The 21906-nt window shown below is 31.3% G+C and overlaps 1 protein-coding gene across 1 annotated transcript; it reads left to right on the plus strand.

The window, feature by feature from the left end:
* Positions 1–216: 216 nt before the first annotated feature.
* LOC143587707 (transcription factor GTE1-like) lies at positions 217–9990 on the plus strand. The gene is made up of 5 exons (XM_077068919.1): positions 217–661; positions 733–872; positions 1504–1602; positions 1690–1818; positions 9514–9990. The coding sequence occupies exons 1-5, from the start codon at positions 442–444 to the stop codon at positions 9748–9750; spliced, it is 825 nt and encodes a 274-aa protein (XP_076925034.1). The 5' UTR covers positions 217–441; the 3' UTR covers positions 9751–9990.
* The last annotated feature ends 11916 nt before the right edge of the window (positions 9991–21906 follow it).

Raw genomic sequence — 21906 nt, forward strand, 5'->3', positions numbered from 1 at the left:
TGCTTTTGTGAAAAGCTCTTTTCTGAAGGATAAAGATAAGATAAAGCATGCTCCAGGGTATAAGAAATATCAACAAGAAGCAGCGCGCAGAGAGGCGGTCGCTGCCAAAAGAATGCAGGATATTATGCGACTCGGTTCTGCGCCAGGTTTGCTTGTATAAGTTAGCTTATAGAAAACTGTTAGGCAATGATTCAAAGTTTATATGATATTAATTATAAACTAAGTTTCTTAATTGCTTAAATATTGGTGTTATAAGTTATAACTGTGTTTTCTTCTCTGAATTACAAACTAATTATAGTGGTATACGCATCGTGTTAGTTATAATTATCAATGTTATTATATAAGGGTTTTGTTTTATATAGTTCATGGGCCCAAAATAGGTTTCTTTAGGGTTTGTTTGGTGTATATATTGAGTTAAAATATCAATTTCATTTACAAATCATGTTACAGATCACTCAGCACAAGTGGGCCTGGCCATTTATGCAACCTGTAGATGTTGAAGCTCTTGGATTGCGTGACTATTATGAGGTAGTCTTGTTTTCAATCTCTTTCGCTGTGTTTATTTTACATATGTTTGAGTTTCTTATTGGCATGTTAACATGCTCTATTTTAAAACTTGGTAAGGGCAGTTTTGTAATTTCTGTCAGAAAACATATTAGGGGTTATTAAGATGCGACTGTCCTATGGTTTTTACAATGGTCTAACATTTGGTTTATGGTTGGCGTGTGTTAGGTCATCGACAGGCTCGGTTAGTTTTTTCAAATGCCATGAAATATAATGACGATAAAAGCGATGTTCATGGGATGGCCAAAACTTTGTTGGAAAAGTTTGAAGAGAAATGGCTGCAATTTGCACCACGGGTTACTGAAGATGTAACTGTTACATTAGACAATTTACGTTTGTTTACGTACTAAACATATTGATGTTCACATTTAGTTTTAATCGGTGTTTGTTCAGTTATGTTCGTATATATGTTCTTTCATCTTTGTTAAGTTATGTTTGTTCGTATACGGCAGTGAACCGTTCATTTAGCTGTTGCAAAACGAGTATAAACAAACACGAACAGGAAAGCATCGTTCGTTTAATTGCTCGTGCTTGATCGTTTGTTCGGTTAAAGTTAAAACGAACGTACATAAATATGCCTCACTGGTATTCGTTTGGTTTGTTTACAAGCTTAATCTTTGTGATCGTATTTGACACAATAATTGTTCATAAAGTTCAAAGAAAAGTAAAAAGTAAAAACTTCACCAGTTTTGACCATCTATCCAAACTACCCACCGATCCATGCATTTTGGCACCTCTATTGAGGAGCTATGTTAGTCAAGATGCAATCTGTTTCTGTTACGTGTAAAAGAAAAGAATAATATTTATCTGAATATTGTAATTACAATAGAGGGGAACCCTCATGATGTAGGAAACAAACCAAAAACTTTACAGACAAATTAATTATAATAATAAACTGGTGATAATAAACTCGTAATTATATTATTATTAAATATGCAGGAAAAAAGGCGAGAGGAAGAGGAAGCAGAAGCACTTTTGAGTTTGCAGCGCGCTCAAGAGGCAGCTCATGCTAAAATGGCTCGGGATTTAAGTAATGAGGTAAAATAATAATCTCTTGAATATTAAAACATATATTTGTCTATGAAATTCATATCTTTCTGAAATAAAAACTTGCTATTATTACAGCTTTATGAAACTGATATGCGGTTAGAAGAACTAAGAGAAATTGTGGTTAAAAAATGCAGGTTTGTTATCGTCATTTCATCTCCTATTCTTGTTCATGTTTGCATATATACACAAACTTTTTATGACCCATAACCAAAAGTTTTGGTTATGAAAAATGTAAAAGTGATGTGTTTGGTTCATTTTCGGTTAATATATAAGGTGTTATGGTTAATCAACCACTCCAGTCTCAGCCTTCTTTTTGGGCCTCGTTTGATTGGGGCAAGGCCTATACAAATTTGGGCATTGATAAGTAAAAAATTCAAATAAATTTAAAACATGCTCTGGCCTTAATAAATACTGAACCCTTAATTTCCTCCCTCAGGGAAATCCTTAAAACTTTTGGTTTGGTTAAGTTTGGTCATATATTGGTTTGGTTAAGTTCGGTTTTGTAAATGTATCCAACCAATACTTTACCAACATTGTCACTCATTCCTTATAATTGCGATGTTTGTGGCCAATAAATTTGCTTACTTTTATGTTACCAAGATTCAAGGGTTATTTTAGGTATTTGATAAATTTAATTGTGTTTTTGTCATTGTGTTTTTATTTTCATAGTGTTTATTCTATTGTGTTTTTTACATTGTGTCTTTTTCATTGTGTTTTTCATAGTGTTTTATTTTCTGGCAAAATTTCCGAAGATTTTTCCGGCAAGGTGGTGGCGGTGGGCGGTAGTGGTTGTAGGAGATAAGTGAAAATTTAAGTGAGTTTTAATTAAGTGGGTTTTTGAAATTAAATTAAGTGAGTTTTCAATATTAAGGTATTAGACAAAAATACCCTCCTTCCTAGCTTTTGTAGGATAATCAAACTTCTTATTTGATCTTTTCTCTTACTATTATAACCTTTTGATTTATTTTTAAAACTTTGTTAGTGAATAAAATGAGTGGCAAATATTGGTTCTTAGAGTTCTTAATAAAAATGAAGTTCTCAAGGGAAACATATATATATATATATACACACACTAGTTGAGTGCCCGCGTGATGCTACGGCGTCAGCAATTTGTAACGCTATACTCGTTCATGTTGATTTATCAATCATCTCGTGATATATTGTATAGTACTTTTGTTAGTTTTGTTATTCGTGCAATATGTTACAACTGTTCATGATATCATTTGTTTATTAGTTGTATTAAAGATCTTAAGTTAATAGCATGAATGTGGTATATATATTTCATAAGTATTACATGGCTGCCATATAAAAAAGTTTTAAGTGATCCATCACTCCTACATTATATATAGTATAGATATGTAAATTTACAAATACCTAAAAAAAGTTGTCCTATTTGAAAAATCAAAGTTCATCGAGCGCAAATATTTCAAATTAAATTAGTCATTCCCACTTTGATTGAGTGGTAAGGTGTTTAATATGTGAAATATAAGGTAATTCAAACCCTGTATAATGCAATATTTTCAAACAAATTAAAAAATCAACTTAAATAAAGATGAAATTATTGTAGTAATTTTAGTTTTGGTGTTAAAGGAATGACATATTTGTATTGGGATAACACATTTATTAGAAGCATTTTTGGTTATTTAACACATTTTTGGGATAACACATTTTTGGTTACGCCCTGCTTGCGGTGCGCGCATATAATGTATATATGTGTGAACCCTCGGGTGGGCAAAAGTAAAATTGCACTAATTTTGACGTTATTTTACTAATCTCGTGAAAATAACGTTAAAAGTGGCGGAAGGTTAATCAGGCATCATGTGGTGGCGTTGATAGCCGAAAGACAAGGGCACATGCACCGATCAGCCGGTCTCCCGATGATTGAGTGCTATGTGCCTTATGTCCAAGGCTTGATGCAAAACTACTATCGAGCCGGGGGTCTCACCGGAAGCAGCCTCTCTATCCCTATGAGATAGAGGTAAGGCTGTCTACATCTTACCCTCCTCAGACCCTACCATAGCATTGCTATTGGTGGGATATACTGAGTACGATGATGATGATTTTTGGTTATTTAAGTATTGAATAAAATTTTAACTTTTACCTCCTTCATCATTCAATTTTTCTCTCTCTTTATTTATATAATAACCTATTAATTAACATCACAACGGAATCCATAACAGATCATAGATAGTTTGGGCTCATAGTAGTCAATTAAGTTAAAACGAATTTGTAGTTCAAAAAGACAAAAAAAATTCAATGAATTTAAAACTAAAAACTAAAAAAAACTAAAATAAAAAACCTTAGAACTTCAGTTTGTCTATGATACAATTCGAGCTAGCTAAAGTGGATTTGATAGGCTACCTTTTCAAACAGATTTAAGTGAGACACTTCACTCTCTTATGTTATATGACTTAGTATGACCAGTAACTCAACATAAATTGCACATTACGTTATGACTACTTACTTCACCAATGTTTCTTCTTTCCCTTGTGACCATTACATATGAGAATAAGATGTAATTTAACGTAAATTTATGTAACATGTGATTTTATAGTGGTTATATGCGTTAAAAGTTTTTATATGACTTTTACGTGTTAAGTTTTCAACACTGTTTTTAGATGGTTTTTTTACTCATTTTGTCACCATAACTTCTCATTTTATGTTTGTTAAAGATCAGCATACAAAGTAAAACTTAATATAAGTGGCATTCATTTATAACATAATTTTAAGTAATCATAATAAAGTGGCACGGTATATATTAGAGCTCGATTTTCTTAATGTCACCAAGTTTGAGCTTATTTATTTATGTTTGAACTTGAGTTAAGACTCGTCTTAGACAAACTTAAGCCATGTTCGAGTTCAGTTTAGTTCCTTGATAGAAGTTTAACATGTTTACAATAGTTACAAACTTATATAAGATTAATGCTAATATTTCTTTATATAATCTAATGAAAATAAGTTTCACTTGATGTTAAAACATATTATAGGTTCAAAGGATGTACATACGTAATTACGAAAAAAAAAAGATTTATGTTGACAATTTCGATAATGCAATAATAAAGTCAATAATTTGTTTCAAACTTATATTTAAACATACTATAATAAATGCATTAAATGTCATGCTAAAAATGAAAAATAAACAAAACCAATTCACATTTATTATATAGTTTATTTGTTATAAGGATTAATGATGTATAATTATTAAGTTAAGGCACTAAATCTTGTAGTTTGAATGGTGATATAACTAAAAGGACTTGTTTGTAATTTTATATTTGAGGTATAGTAAAAAGAGAAAATGGGTTCTATGTGTAACATGTCATAGGTTCATAATTGCATCATTTGCTTGTACATTAATGCTTTATTAACTTGTACATTATAGACTACATATAGTTGTTGAAATTTTTTTATACCAAAACGTTGACAAAAATAAGCGTGTCACAACTGTAAATTCAGTTTTTTTATAAATATAATATATTAGAAGATATAGAAGAAATAAAACTTATATATAAACTTGTCAAATAAATGGGTAAAGATAAGAGAGGTTTATATGTAACTATACTATAAAATTAACATAATTTGATTGAAGTAAAACGATCATATTTGTAACTATATTTGAATGAAATAATGCTAACCGTTCATGAAGTTTCAAAAGACCATATTACCCCTTAAACTTCATAATCTTATGCATTGTGTGTTGTACAATTAGCAACAAATACTATACCTCTTAAAAATTAAGAGGTCCTTGACTCCTCCATTATATATAGTAGATATATATATATATATATATATATATATATATATATATAAGATTAGGTTCATTTAAGAAGTGTTTCTTATTGCGAGAAGTGCGAGAAATAATTCTAACCAATCATATTATTTCTTTTTAATTTTTGATTTTTTTTAAATTCAAGGGTATATATATGATTTACTTTTTTTTCTTGTAACTAATAGAGTTAAATTATATGTAAGTTATAATTCATTAACATGTGTTTGAATTTTATTTGATCTTTAATTCTATTTTCTTCTTTATCGATCAATCCACTTTACTTAAGATATTGATGCAAATTTGCATACGTTATCCATTGAGTTGGAAATTAATAGTTCGATCAAATAATCTGAATATTATTATTGCATTAGTCTAGCATTTGTGTATACCCATTTTTGTATTTTATACAAATTAAATTTATTATAGATCCCATTTGATATTCGGAATTTGTTATGATACCATCAATGCATTTTGTTTTGAATTTAAATACAATAAACAATTTACACATAAACAAACTTCATACTAAGATAATGAATTTATCACGTTAAACAAAAACACTAGAGTACAAACTTTATCCAACTTTCATAAACGAGTCATAAACACTTCACAAACTAGTTTAGCTGTTAATAAAAAACAAAGCGTGAATAAAAAATGGATTAAACCACCAAAACACTTGACCGAACGGTATCTTATTATCTTATACTACTTTTGGATCTGCCAAACATTCATTAATATTCTAAAACCTCAAAAATATGAGAGCCTTTTGTCTTATGTCTGAAAACATAATCTTGTTCAAGGATGAATTATTAAGTATGACCTGCGAAAAAAAATTCATACTTTACAGGTGAAACTGTGGTAAAAAAACAAAAACATGTATAGAAAATTTAACAATAAAAAATGCTGATTCAGAATCTTTAAACTAACAATCAATATTAAGCATAAACAGAGTTTACCAAAGTCGATCTCGTGTTATTATCGCCATAAAAATCTGGGCTCATCTAAAAAGAGTTCCAACTTCAATAAACATATGAAGTGACAAAGTAATAACTAACCATGTTGTAATTACTAATTACTAAACTAGAAGATTGCATTCAGATGAGATATTTTAAACAATTTGATCTCATTTTTGTGTTGAGGCATAATTTGGCAACTTTTATGCATGTAGTAAAAAGCTAACAAACCTAACAAAACGCACAGCCGGGACAGTTTTAAATCAATGGGTACTGGTATGTACCTGTTCCGTTGGTTTGGTCTGTCGGGCTGGACCAAGACTGCTAGGATACTCAAATCATGGCATTTCACGAAAAACCTAGTTAAATTTGCAACAAATATTATAATAATGTTTCTTATCTCCCAGCGATATTTACCGTCAGATAATTGCATAACGCATTTCTCAGGGCAGTTATAAAGCCAAAACTTTTGTTTGTTTCACATGTGCAACAATTGCTTGTTTCACCTGTACTTAGTGTACCAAAAATGAAATTTCAATGACCATGTATGTGCTTAGTTTTTACTTTTTAAACCACTATTAATACACATATAAAGAACATATATTTATCAGTAATACCCAAAAACGCTTATAAAGTGAGTATATAGTTCTTTTTGGAGATGAATCAGCTTGCAACATACAACCTCAACTATTTGCAAACTTTACTTAATATAATGCTCTTTACTTAACAGAAAGTTCATAGGCAAATAAATATAAGAAATCAAAGATAATTGCATATAATCAATGCTTTGAAAATCAAGGTTTCACATTATCAAATTTTGATATAACAAACCATTATGTAAATCATCAGTTCTACACCTTTTAATCAGAAACATCATTTAGATTTAAGATTCATGAAGGTAATAGTTAACTAGAGCATATACGGATAACCTCACAAGCCCAAAAACACAAATTTCCTACACATAACCTCCTACATAACATACATCTTCAATTAATATATAACTAGATTCACATCTCTCCCATCTTCCACAATCCACATAAACATATTCCCTAAATGTAACCTCCATAGTAAACTACATGTACAACAATTGTAGTTCCTACATACATACATCATAATAACCTAAATTAAAATAAGGTTTTATTATCCCTTAGTATATATATGACATCAACACATCTTTAATACTAAATAATCAATTACATACAAAGAACATATAAAAAGACAGTAACAATTTCTCATCAAGACTAAACATTGTAGTTATATACACCCATGGAAATTTATTCCAACACTATCATACATAGTTGGTTCATTAAGTGTCTACATCATTCTATATCGTACCTACACACCTACACATGAATCGAGCATACAAATCTAATATCATACCTACACATTAATCGAGCATACTAATCTATCATCATATCTACACATGAATCGAGCATACGTACACAAGAATAGAGCATGCCTACACAAGAATAGAGCATGCCTACACAAGAAATAGAGCATATAAATATAGCATCATACCTTCACATGAATCAAGCATACTAATCTATCATCAAACCTACATATCTATCGAGCATGCGTACACAGAAATCAAACATATATACACAAGAATCGAGCATGCCTACACATGAATCGAGCATATCTACACAGGAATCGACCACACTAACCTAACATCATACCCACACATGAATCGAGCATACTAATCCATCCTCATACCTACACATGAATCGAGCATACCTACACAGGTGTCAAGCATATCTACACAGGAATCAAGCATACTAATCTATCATCATACCTACCTACACATGTATCGAGCATACCTACACAGAAATCGAGCATATCTACACAGGATTCGAGCCTACACATGAATCAAGCAAGCCTACACGTGAATTGGGCATACCTACACAGGAATCGAGCATGCCTACATAGATTTCAAGCATGCATAGACATCAATTGAACATACGATCTGCTGTAAAATAAGGACTTTCAATTGTATCCAAATCACTAAATTAAAATTTTGATTATTCAATTCAAGAATTGAATCTCAGATTACTATAACAGTTAAAAAAAAACCTAATTATGGTTCTTTGTTAGCTTATATGTTAGTGTGATTGAAAAAATACCACAAAATTATCCTACATACCTTGATTTCGTGCCTAGGGTTTGGTCACTGTAGCGGTTAAAATACCCCAATTATGTTTCAAAACTATGTCAATCACTAACATCAAATGGACATTGCTTCTCATACACAAGCAATAAGAATCAATGTGGTTTAAATTCATCGATTTATGTATCAATTTCATATTCAATGGAGCGGTTTTGGGAGTGAAAGAAGGGATTCAGGCGTTACTTATTGAAACCCTACACCATACTGACGAATTTTCCCTTTTAATCATAATACATCTGATCAGATGTTCAAACTATTTACAAAAAATGCCTTCTTGTATTTTAAACCATTGATTTGTGTATTCAATGGTTGAGATTAACTTCTCGCGCTTCTCGCTCTAATATCACTTCTCGCATGAACCATCCCCTATATATATATATATATATATATATATATATATATATAGGATGAGTATCATTACACAACAATGATGTTTTGTTAAATAATGTTAATATATAAAAACAATTTAAAAAATGTTTTGTTGTTTACAGTTCCTAAGAGTTCTTAATAATTTTAGAGTTCTTAAATGATACCAACCATATATATATATATACACACATATATTAAGTTTCCAACCCTTTATAGCTTAAACTTGTTAAATCGTTTTACGCAAAAGAATGGGAGAATTGCATATATCCCCTTGTAAACTTCACTAATTGCATATTTACCCAACTCAAAACTAAAATTGCATATCCCTTATTGAAGTTTCAGATAATGACAAAAAGACCCTTTTAAAAAAATATCCAGAGCCGCCGATTATTTGTTTTTCATTTTGATGATTGTCACTTGTATTTTTTATGATTGTTACTTTAAAAACTCATAATAAAGAAGAGTACATTATACATAGACGAAAGAAAATAATGAAATAAACAAATCTTATTAAAAACGCAAAAAAGATAAAAAAAATGTAAAAAGGATCAAAATAAAAACTAATTAAATAAGGGTAAATATGAAAATTTTGGAAATTATATAGTTTTTATGAAAGAAGGGTTAAATAGTTATTTTATAAATCAAAATAGGTGTTCTATAATTTACATGACACCTATATTATATGTATTATGCAGAGTGAATCGACTTTATGGAGGCTAAAGTATTTTGTAAAAGATGCACTTTATGGTCAAAGCAAGAATGATGCACCGTGTGAAGTCAGCAACGAAGCTAATGTGGGTCCCATTAAAAACGTTGTGTCCAAGCGGAAGATGCAACTATGTAACGCACTAGCCAAGACCGCAAAGAAAAGGAACCAAAAAGGCTAATTGCGCACTTAATAGAAGTAATTTTCTTAATGCATCGTTCATTAAGTACGCATGGATGATTCTCGGGTTGTGTAAGATGTTAGATTCTCTGTTTTTTTTATATATTTTTTTTCCGATGATCGGTTAGTTTAATTGAGTGTTGGTATGCACCATCTTAAAGAGTAGTTGCTATATCTGTATGTATCAATAGGTGCAACAAGAGCTGGTGTCTATAGAGTCCGTTGACACTCCCGTGGACCATATTTTTTATTAATAGAAGTATACCATTACTATTATTATTATTATTGTTTATTATTATTTTTATTTTTTTAAGTTTTTCTAAATTGTCAAAAGTAGGTAGTTATGAACTTTAACGAAATTCTATCATAAACTTGTTTGAAAAGTAGGTTTCATTATTTAAAAGTATTGGACAAATTAATTTTTAGTAGCTATGAACATGGCATGTTTCACTAATTATATCAACGTTTCATTATTTATTTAGATTTGACAAATCTTTTAATTACTAGTGTAAATCATGTACTCGCATTTTTTTGGCGCCAACATGCTCCAGGAGGAAACCAACAACTCTCGTAAAACTTCCTGACTTGCCTATGTCTGAGAGCTCAAAGGTGTTAATGGCAACACGATTTTTATATTGAAAGCAGGATTTGAACTTGTTACTATAAGATCACAAAGTCTTAATGTCTTATTCATCCTAGCTAATGTCACTAGACTAAACGGCCACCAACATTTTTTAGCATTTTAATGACTTCAAATCTCATTCGACTACTAAATAACTCCCACTTGCATTTTAAAGAGTTCTAATTTATGGGTAATGTAGAAATGTCCATTTGAATAGGTTTTTTTTTTTTAAAAAAATGCATTGTTAGTTTAGTTGACTATTTGAATTGTGTTTCTTAGAATGACAATTTGAATTGGTTTCTTATTATCATATATCTCGTATTCAAATATTAAAACCTTTAAACTAAAATGAAAATAAAAAAAAAATACAAAAGGTATTCACACGTGTTTAATGTTCATTCTCGCAAGTGTGCGCCACTTAATAAGAAGAACACCACTTTATTTCATGAGTGTTCAAACTTCAAGCTCAGTTAAGAGCTTCATTTTAAGGACGAGAGCTTCATTTTAAGGATGTGCCAGCTAAAATAAAGTCATAAAAAATTAAATACTTAAATATAAAATACATTTATTATTTTTTATAAAGTAAAATGTTTTAAAACTATTATAAAAAATGAAGATTATTTTAAAGTAAGGAAAATGTTTAGCCTAACCCATTTTAAAAGGACTAGAACAAAAGCATTGGAGCTATATACTAGGGATGAGCCGGTACCAATACCAGTTGATACCAAAATTCAAAAAAAAAAAAGGTATCGGTACTGATCCTAAAACCTCAAAAGGTTGGCATTGAATTGAAACTAATGGTACCCGATTTGATACCAGTACCCCGTACCATTTGCTAATCCGTACTGTATGCCATGCAAAAATAGAAAGACGTGTAGTAGTTTATGTGAAATAAAAAATAGCAAGGTAGCAAGACAAAGAAATCAAAGTCGTCTTGATTAAGCTTCTCACCAATTACCAGAGATTCCAAATTGTACAAAAAGAAATTGAACCCTTCAAATCAATATCTTTAATTTTACTTTTGAAAATTTTTAAAGTTATAAACTTTTTTTTAATTTTTTTTTGAATCTGCGAAGAAGATTAGAAGAAGATCAAATGGGTTCATCTTTCAGTGTTGGATCGAACACTCGATATTCTCGTCTTGATGATGGTAAGCATTCTGTATATTAAAAGTTTTATTATTATTAATTAAAAACCTTTATGTATGTTGATCAATTAATGCCACTTCGTACATGTATAGGGGTGGTTAATGTACACTAATATACTATCATACAATACGTACGAGAGGATCTGGAGCGTACAATAGAACGCGGTGGCAAAGTTGTAATTAAAAGGAAATTGACAACATACCGGTTATCAAAAGGGAAATTTTGTCCGGATAATATTTCAATTTAACCTCCCACTCCGCGAATCAGTTCTCCAGTTTCCCCCAAATTAGTTATCAAAAACCCCCAATTTGTTCGTCAATACGTTTTTGAAGTAAACGGAGTACCTCGAAAAACCATGGAGTTGAATGCGAGCTCGGCCGGAAATCCTAATTCAACGAAGCTTGTTGTTAAGGATAAAGAACGAAGGTCGAAAGCGAACAACGACAGACATCAAAACGTACATAAATCAGGTAATACATTTCTTAATTTTGTTACCCTAGAACGTATATTGAATTAGATGTGAATTTGTTTGTTGTTTTGATTTGTAACAACAAACAAATTAGCATAAGCTATTACTAAAATTTTTTGATTTTGAAACAGAACGTGTTTTAATGTTCAATTTTGTTTAGTAAAAAATAGGGTGGTTAATGTGAATTATCACCAGAACGTGTTAGAACGTTTAAAAATGCATAGGTGTTTAAAACTAGGAATAATAGAGGTTGAAATAATGAGAACGTATTAAGCTGTTACTAATTAGGTGTTAATTGTGTTTGTTGTTTTGATTTATAACAACAAACAAATTAGCATAAGATGTTAGTAAGATTTTTTTGATTAGAAACACTGATCATATTTTTTTGTAATGAAGATGTTGAAAAGGAAAAAAGAAATGCAGAACCAAGTGATGAAAATGAGCATGAACGTGCAAATAAGAAAGTTAAAACAAAACAAGCTGAAGAAAGAAATTCCGACTCCGACTTTGAAACACCAATCAAATCATTGAAATTCAAACACAAAAAGGTGGAACACAAGAAACATGATAAAAAGAAAAAAAAAGGAAATCAGAAGCCGAGTTTCACAATTCTGATTCAGACTTTGAAACACCGAAGAAAAAAGCCAAACATTCAAACAACACGTTGTAGAAAACCTTTTCAAGAATATGTAGATAAAAAGCTTTGGATGAGGTGTGCACCAGGTAATATTTATGAAGAAATTAAAGTGATGAATGAAAAAGAAAAAAAAATGGATTGAAGAAACAGGATTTGGGTCACTGTTAACAATGAAGATTACCTCAATACCTGGTCGATTGGCATATTTGTTGGTTATGAACTATGATCCTGATCTGAATAAATTAAATATTGGAAACCATATTGTTAAGATAACACCACAATTAGTTAATGAGGCTTTTGGGATACCAATTGGTGAAGAAACAGTGGTAGAAAAAAACATACCAAGATTGGGCTCAAGCATTTGTGCAGACATGTTTTAAAACAATTTGACCATTCAAGGATAAGTATTCAAAACGTCTTGGATAGAATGAAAAAACATAATGGAAAAAAAGATGAGTTTAAACTGAATTTCCTTGTGTTGTTCAACACATGCATTGGGTTTATAACAAAATCAACAACAGTCAATTTAATGTTCGTCGGAACGATTGATGACTTTTCAAAAATCACAAATATGAATTGGTGTAGCTACATGATTCATAATTTGAAGAGATCAAAAAATGAATGGAAAGGTATAAAAGAAAATGGAAAACAAGAACAATTCAATGGTCCAACAACATTGCTTGCAGTGATTTACACACACGAGTATCAGAAACGTCATGGAGCATTTGAGAAGCCAATCAGAACACCAGCAATTAGTTACATTACCACAACAACTCTTGTGAGCATAGATAGCTACGTGTATAATAATGGTTCATTAACTGATACCGAGAAGGATAACGAAGACTTAAGTAAGTAACTATAGCTTTCTAATTTTAAAAATATGACTACTAATGCTAAATAATTTAATCTTTGAAAATACCTAAGCAGTGAATCATGGTCCTTTAAATATTGAACCAACTGAAAAGGGTAAGGTTCTGATGATCACTGCATCTTGCAATGAAAAAGTGAGTGAACATAGAACAAGCCATGCTCAATTAGTGCAAAAAAATGTGACTGAAGTGGATAATGCTATGATGAACACTGCTGCTGTAAACGAGAATGAAATAGTTGAAATTGATCACGGTAAGTAACTATAACTTTATAATGTTAAAAATATTACTACTGATGCTATATTAATTTTATCATTGAAAAAACCAAAAACAGTGAACGATAGTCCATCAAATATTAAACCAACTGAAAAAGGTAAGGTTCTGATGATCACTGGAGCTTGCAATGAGAAAGAAATATAAAATGATCAAGTAAGTGAACGTGAGACAAGCAGTGTTCAAAAAGGTGGGAAAAATGTGACTGAAGAGGATAATGGTATGCTGAACACTAGTGATGGCAAGGATAATGAAAAAGAAGAAAATGAAACTGCCAAAGAAAAAGAACAAAATGAAAAAACTTATGAAGATTATTTGTAGATGCCTATAGGAACAGCAACTCAAGAAATAATAGACTACTACACCACCCAACCTGAGTTGTCTGGATTGTCTGCATATATGCCAAAAGAACGTTTCACCAAATAGGAAGAGGTAACAGTTCTAAACATACAAAAACATATTTTTGTAAAAATATTAACAAAAATATTTATTGCAGAATTGGAATAAAGAAATGGACAACAAGTTAGAGGAATTTGATAAAATTGTCTCTGAAATCAATGAGTTGGTAAAGAGAGGTAAAGAAAAACATGGAATAAACATATGGTTATTTGATAGGTGTTGTGTTTGGGAAGCTAAATTCTATCAAAAAGGTTGTTCAAAAGAAACACCATTTGGATCTCAATCTGAAGGAGGAAGTCTAAATGGATTAGGTAAACACCTTTTTTTAATTTAATTGTATAATACAACACGTAAACAAAACCCCTGTATAAAATTCTAGTTGTAGCAGTTGATCTTTCAATAAATCAAAACAAAGCTGGTTTGGAGTCATGTTATGCTAACAAGGAAGACAATGAAGGTAAACCTACAACGTTCTAATACATTCTAATACGTTTTAGACCTTTACATTTTAATTGTTTTTATTTATTATGTAATTATATCAAAAAGATGTGAGCCAAGACAATGAGGTAGAAAATGATGTTCAGAATCAAGATCTGAGCACCAAAAATATGAGTCTTAACCGTGAGAAAGATGTTGAGAATGAAGTTGAAGTAACCAATGAGCAAGGGGGAATTCAAGGTAAAAAATACTATACCCTTTATACGTTCTTATACTTTTTTATACATATACTTTCTTATACGTTCTGATCCTTATATGTTTTGACAAAGATGATGATGATGATGATGATGAGAAAGATGTTCAGAATCAAGGCAATGTAACAAAAGAAAAAGATGATGGTAAGAAATTTGCTTTATATGTTCTTATACGTTCTACTACATCTCTACAATTTAATTTTTTTTTATAGAAAATGATGTTGAGAATCAAGTTGAGGTACCTAAGGGGCAAGGAGTGATTCAAGGTATAAAATACCATCTCCTATATACGTTCTGATTATATACATGTAAAAAATACCTATATACGTTCTTATACGTTCTGATGATATACGTTCTTATAAGTTTTAAATGACACAGATGTTCAGAATGTTATCCAAGACAATGAGGATCCAAAAACGTTGGCCAATGAGGTAGGGAAAGATGTTCATAATCAAGTTGAAGTAACCAACGAGCAAGGGAGAATTCAAGGTAAAAATACTTACCCCTTTATACGTTCTTATACGTTCAAAACTCTACAGTTTAATTTTTTTGTAAAAATATTAACAAAATATTTATTAAGAAAAATTCATTTGAAGAAAAAATATACGTTCAGAAATGCTAACAAACTTTCCAATACGTTCTAATTAAAAAAAAATTCAATTGCAGAAAATAAACCATTGACTGATGTAGCTGACAAAGGATGTGAGGATTTTGAAAATACAGGTACAACGACACAAGACAATGCTGAAAGACAAACGGAAGAACCCATTCGAGGTAATTAATTAAAAAACATGTTCTTTTAAAATATTATTTAAAAAATATACTAACAAAAAAATGATTTGTAGTTACAGAATTGGAAGAATTGAATGCGAAAATTGGTGACAAAGAAAGTGTCAACAACTCTACTCAAGGTATTAAAAACTTTTATATATACAATCACAAAAACACACACAACAAAAAAAAGTATATTATAACTTAGTCATATTATAAGGCTAGTTGATGTTAATATTGAAGAAAATTATGAATACGACAGTGAAGATTTGGATACAGTGATAATGCAAACTCCGTTTTTTAATCAATCAACAGAATTTAAAACTCCTGAATCTAAATCAAAAAAATTGCCCCTTGTTGCTACATCTCCTATACCAGCTGCAAGTCATCATAAAATAGATAAACTATAGCGAGAAGAAAGAGAAAAAAGACTAGCACGGGCCTTGAAATCACCATATCTGAACCGGGAAATTGGAATGAATGAAAAAATAACAACAGATGAGCGGATTGTTTCTAGATTTGTTATTGGTGATCTTTCTGAAAAACATAAATTTGAAGTGATTTACAAGTCAGAATACGTCACTGCTTTCAAATTTGTGTTTGAATGCTTTTGTCCGTATATATACATCTTGTCTGGTGCTATGGACATTTACACAGAGTTTTTGAACCATGAAGAGAAGAAGAGAGATGAAAAATTATCCCCATTAAGATTTTTTGCTACATCAACGCTTATAGTAAGTATTACACCTTTATTTGTACGTTAACAAAAATGTATACACATATTAATTATATCAAATTTTATTTTTTATACATGAAGCCGACTGATTACTATTTGAAGGGAGCTAAAGTCAGCGAATATAAAATACTGGAAGTTTTCACAGACAACCTTGACAAGATAATGGCTTTGCATAAATTCGAGTCACTCGAACCAGTTACACTGTTTGTTGTGCCAGTAGTTTATGAATTCCATTTCTATTTAGTTGTTTTCAATTTGAAAAATAGGAACAATTGAGCTGATTGACAACATGGCTAATGGTGATATACCAAAAACTGCTCGCTTTAATTCAGCTCAGGAAAAAGCAGATGCTACAAAAAAAGCTTTGGAAGAAAGATATAAGGGTGTCCCAGAAAAACTGGTAAAACATTTAAACATTCTGTAAAAACTGATTTAAATAATATATATAAAAAAATGAATAGGTTGATTGCCCGCAGAGGGATATTTTTTGCATGTACTTATCGAGAAAGAAGCACCCAATTGCGCCAAGGTTAGAGATATCAGATATAAAGAGGCTGCAGATGGATTGGAGAACAAAAAACGACGTACTCGATTGTGGTGTCTTCGCAATAAGACACATGGAAAGTTACAAAGGGAAGTATCCGTGGACATGCGGATTTCATAAAGAGTGTCCAAGACAAAAACGACAACTAAACGATTTGAGGATAAAATACTTGTCAAAGGTGTTACTATCCGATATCAACAAAGCCAAATCAGATTTAATTAGACTGGCGATGAAATTTGATGCATTACCTGAGAAAAAAACTGTTCAGTAACAAAGATTTAACTGCTAAATTTGATGAGAGGCAAGATAATTAGAAACTGACCTTTATTATTTTTGTATGGAAATGAAATTTATTTTGCTAATACGTTCTAGATATATTTTGTTTGTACGTTCAAGTTAACAGACCTTTGTATGGAAATATGATGGAGTTTAATTAGATTTTGCTTATACGTTCCAGTTGACATATCTTATTTTTGCTTAATTGTTTTTAAGATAATACGTTCCAGTATAACAAAAGAGTTATTCTATATTGCTAATACGTTCTAGATAGATTTTGTTTGTACGTTCAAGTTAACAGACTTGATAAAACAAATAGTTATTCTATTTTGCTAATACGTTCTAGATAGATTTGATTTGTACGTTCAATTTAACATACCTTCTATGGAAAATATGATGGAGTTTAAATTAGATTTTACTTATATGTTCTAGCTAACAGATCTTATTTTTGCTTAATTCTTTATAAGATAACATAAAAGTTATTCATAAACAATACCAAAAATAAAACATAAAAGACATAGAAATGTTATCAAAACCACATACAACATAAAAAAATACAAAAATAAAACAGGCAAACAATTATTAGGTAACCAGAACACACTGCCTAAAATCCATTGATTACATGATAAATTTAAGAAACTCTGTCTTCAATTCAATAGAGCAGTTCAGAAGTTTGATCGCCTTACACAACTCTTTCAACTCATCTACTTCCTTTTTTCCTGTGTCAATCAAAAACAAAGCACACAAATAGTTAATAGTACTACCAGGCATGTTTGCTAGCAACTTTGTTATTTCATCCCTCATATCCATGTTGACACCAGCGGTGATGATAAACTCATGTTGTAAAGCATCCTGATTCTTTGTATCCTCAATGATTTGAGCTTGAATCTGTTTCAACAACAGATCCTTAGCTGATGAAGAAGAAGATGAAGATGAGGAATCCATATCTTGTTGTACTGAGTTTTGTGTGGTGAGATGAAATGTGTGGTGGTAATTAAATAGATAAAATAAAGATACATAAAGACAAAAAATAAATTATTGAGAGACGTTCTCAATAATTTAAATATCTGACACCTATGAACCTATAAAGACAATTACACGTTCCAATACATAACCACTGCATGTAATTAAAATATCTTACCAAAACGTTCCCATACGTTCTACACCAAAGCATTAAAAAGACTGGGCTCAAAAATAACACTACTGAAGTGACAACTGCATGTAATTAAAAAATTATCATCAGATTTTAATTTAATTATGAAATATATTAAATCTCCAACCAATTAAAACACAGAGAAAAAAGAAATTACAAAATTCATTAATACGTTCAACTACTCACTTTGAAAAAATTGGCAATGCAATTATGCCTACTAAAAAATGTTATGATGCCTACATATAATTATACTCAGTTCAATAAATTAAGTAAAAATTGTAATAACTTCATTCACCAACCAAAAAAATCAAAAAAGTCTATAAAAAGAGAACAAACGCATCCCACAAACACACAACAAAAACTTTGAAAAAAGAAAATGGATTCTGGAAATGTTACTGTTAAAAACTTTTTCCGAGCAAGAATCAACATGGAACTTGAAAAAGACTGCAATCGGCTATGAGTAGTCAAAGATACAAAGAGGTGTGTGACAGATGAAGCAACAAAAACCGATGCTCATCACAAAGAAGTTCTGAAGCAACCAGATAGCACATTCAAGACACAGGCAATAACCTACCTGGAAAAGAAAGCTTCATACTATGGTCAACTTCAAGATGTGCTAGAGAGAACAGCTCACAAGGTGACGGTGAATAAAAGAGTGAAGCGTGAAGGGGCCGAAGAGATCCTCGACAACTAGGTTTCCGGTTGACTGCTGGTGTGGTGGTGTGATGTGGTGATGGTGTGGTGTGTGTGGTGGTGTGGTGTGGTGATGGTGTGGTAGAATAAAATAAGTTTGTGAATAGGTTCGATATGATCCTCTTTTGTAACCTCCTTTTTCAACCGAGTTTAATATAAAATCTATTTAGTATCAGTTTATTTACACTTTCTTATACGTTCCATTATACAAACTTGCACATTCCATGAAATATAAAACAGAAAAAGTATAAAAACAGAAAAAATATAAACAAAACAATAACGCTAAAAACTACTTTTCTTGAAGTTGAGGACAAGTTCGACTGTTATGACCGTGTTTATGACAAACTTTGCATTCTCTATATTTCTTCCCAGACCGACTTATAGCAATCTCTTTATGAGATTTAATCCGTTTATGTGACCCGCAACCCTTATTCTTAATACCACTAGGCACACGGACAATCACCTCTGATGGTTGATCATACCCTAGAATAGCAGCAAACCTATCCCTTTTTTATAATGAGTTCTTTTGTATTTTGTCTCATTGGCTTGTTTGATCATAATGTTCATTTGATCCCTGACTTTAGCAAGTTCATCAACATCAGTTGCGTAGCTATTTATGAGATACTCACCAACCAATGTTATTTCCCTTGCGATCACTTTGACTTCTAAATTTTTGTCATTACCAAAAGTTGAAATTGGAGCAGTTCTAGGATTAACACCAGCATCTCTCTTCCAACGATCGACCATGTATTTCTTTGGAAATCTTGTAACTCTAAACAAATTTAAAATATGAAGGCTGTGACGACACAATAACCCATAATGTTCAAATCTTTTGCATCCGCAAGAAATCGTCGAATCAATTCCTTCCTCACCTTCTTTCTTAAACAAAAGCTGACACACAAAAATATATTAAAAATACTTTAAAACATTCTGTCAACATATTAAGGGTATTTTATAATCTTCTTTTAATAAATAATAAATATAATAATAGTAATAATAATAATAATAATAATAATAATAATAATAATAATAATAGCAACAACATCGTAACATCATCATCATCATCAATACTCATCTTCATCAACAGCAGATCATCATCTTCATCATCATCAACCCAACTCTCATCTTCATCATCATCAACCTCAAATCCTCAAATCCTCAAACCCTCAAACCCACCACCAACTCTTAATCTCATCATCTTCATCATCAGTTTCATAACAATTCATCTTCCATCTTCTTCTTCACATTAATATTAATAATTAAACCAAACCAAACCCTAGATTCCATTCTTCAAACCTTCATATTCCCTCATATCACACCACCAATCACTCCAATACTCCACCCACCACATCCACCACTCACTCTGATCAAAACCCTTAACCTCCGCCACCTCGCCGCCGCCACGTTAGACACCTCCGTTTCACGGTTTTCACATTCCGGCATCACCGAAAACCCTAACAGTCACCATTCACGTACAGTTCCGGCTGCCACTTTCCTCCGAACTACACTCAATTCCATCGATCTCTAGCTTAATTTTCATTCGCGGTTTTTGGTGGGTTTGAATCGGAGAATCGAGTTGAGTTATGAGCCGGTTTGGGTGTCCAAACTTTGTAATCTTAGGAATGATGGTCAAATAGATGTGTATTGGTTTGGATGAATTGGTGAAGATAAAAATGAAGATGAAGATGGATGAATTAAAACTTAGGAACCCTAATTATAATTAAGGAAGATGAAGCTGTAAAAGTGGTAATATATATTTTATGTTGTAGAGTTATACCAAACACTAACTTAGTTCAAGTGATAGTTTTGGTGGAATGTTAAACCGGGGGTCGGGGGTTCGAACCCCACCCACCACACGAAATTTGGATATTTAGTTTTAGGTTTAATTATAGACTCAGGGGTAAAAGGGTAATTTCACCGTTTTTTGGTCAGTCAACTCACGGTCAACTGACGGCAAGGAGTCAGATTGACGAGCCGAAATTTTACAATGGTCCATAATTTGCAAAATCATTTTCAGGGTCAAACCTGTCGATTTGGTCCATATACCAGGGAGACAAAATGCAGATTTCTCAAAAATCAAATAAACTTAAAAAAAATGTTTTAATACGTTCTAAAACGTTCAAGCAAAAAAAAAAGAATCTTTAACTAATTCATACCTCCAAACAGCCTGGAACGTATGCATTAAAGTCAAATACTGAAAACCTCACAAAATCTTCTTCTTCAGTTGATTTCAAACATGCTACACCGCTCCTAATATGATACATTTCATCTTGGAAATCATTAAAAATAGCCTTTGTATACATCAGTTCTGCTTCATTCTCAAAAGGGTTTTCACTAACCGGATCTGGATGCGTGTACCTTGTATCATGATCATTTTTCCTACCATTGTGCCTTTGTATCTCCATACAATGATCAAAATGACTAAAGATCTCAACTAGTGATAACTGTGAGTTAAAAACTTGATAAAAAAAATGATTTTCACTTTCTGATCTCGATGTAGTTCTCATAAGACCAGACAACGGCTCATCCATGTAACAAGCAGGAATCCAATCATATCTCATTTCAAACATGTCACACAACCATTTATTTGTTTCAAGATCATATTCCTTCATTATAAGTTCCCATTGCGTTTCGAAATAAGATTGAGAAATTGCATCCGTCCAAACAATATCACATATTTTACGTTTAAAATCTTCATTGTTACAAAGGGTAGGACCAACCTGATGTAACAAAAAATAATAATTTGGTAATAAGATCAACATCAGTTAAAAAACACGTTTTTATACGTTAAAAAATACACAATTAAAACACACTGATGCATGCTAGTTTGTTATACACGTTCTAAAACGTTCTAACACTAATACAAATATGAAAT

This window comes from Bidens hawaiensis, unplaced genomic scaffold, assembly GCF_021521415.1.
Source record: "Bidens hawaiensis isolate Kalapana, Puna unplaced genomic scaffold, B.hawaiensis_p1.1 tig00035841_1, whole genome shotgun sequence".
NCBI lineage: Eukaryota > Viridiplantae > Streptophyta > Magnoliopsida > Asterales > Asteraceae > Bidens > Bidens hawaiensis.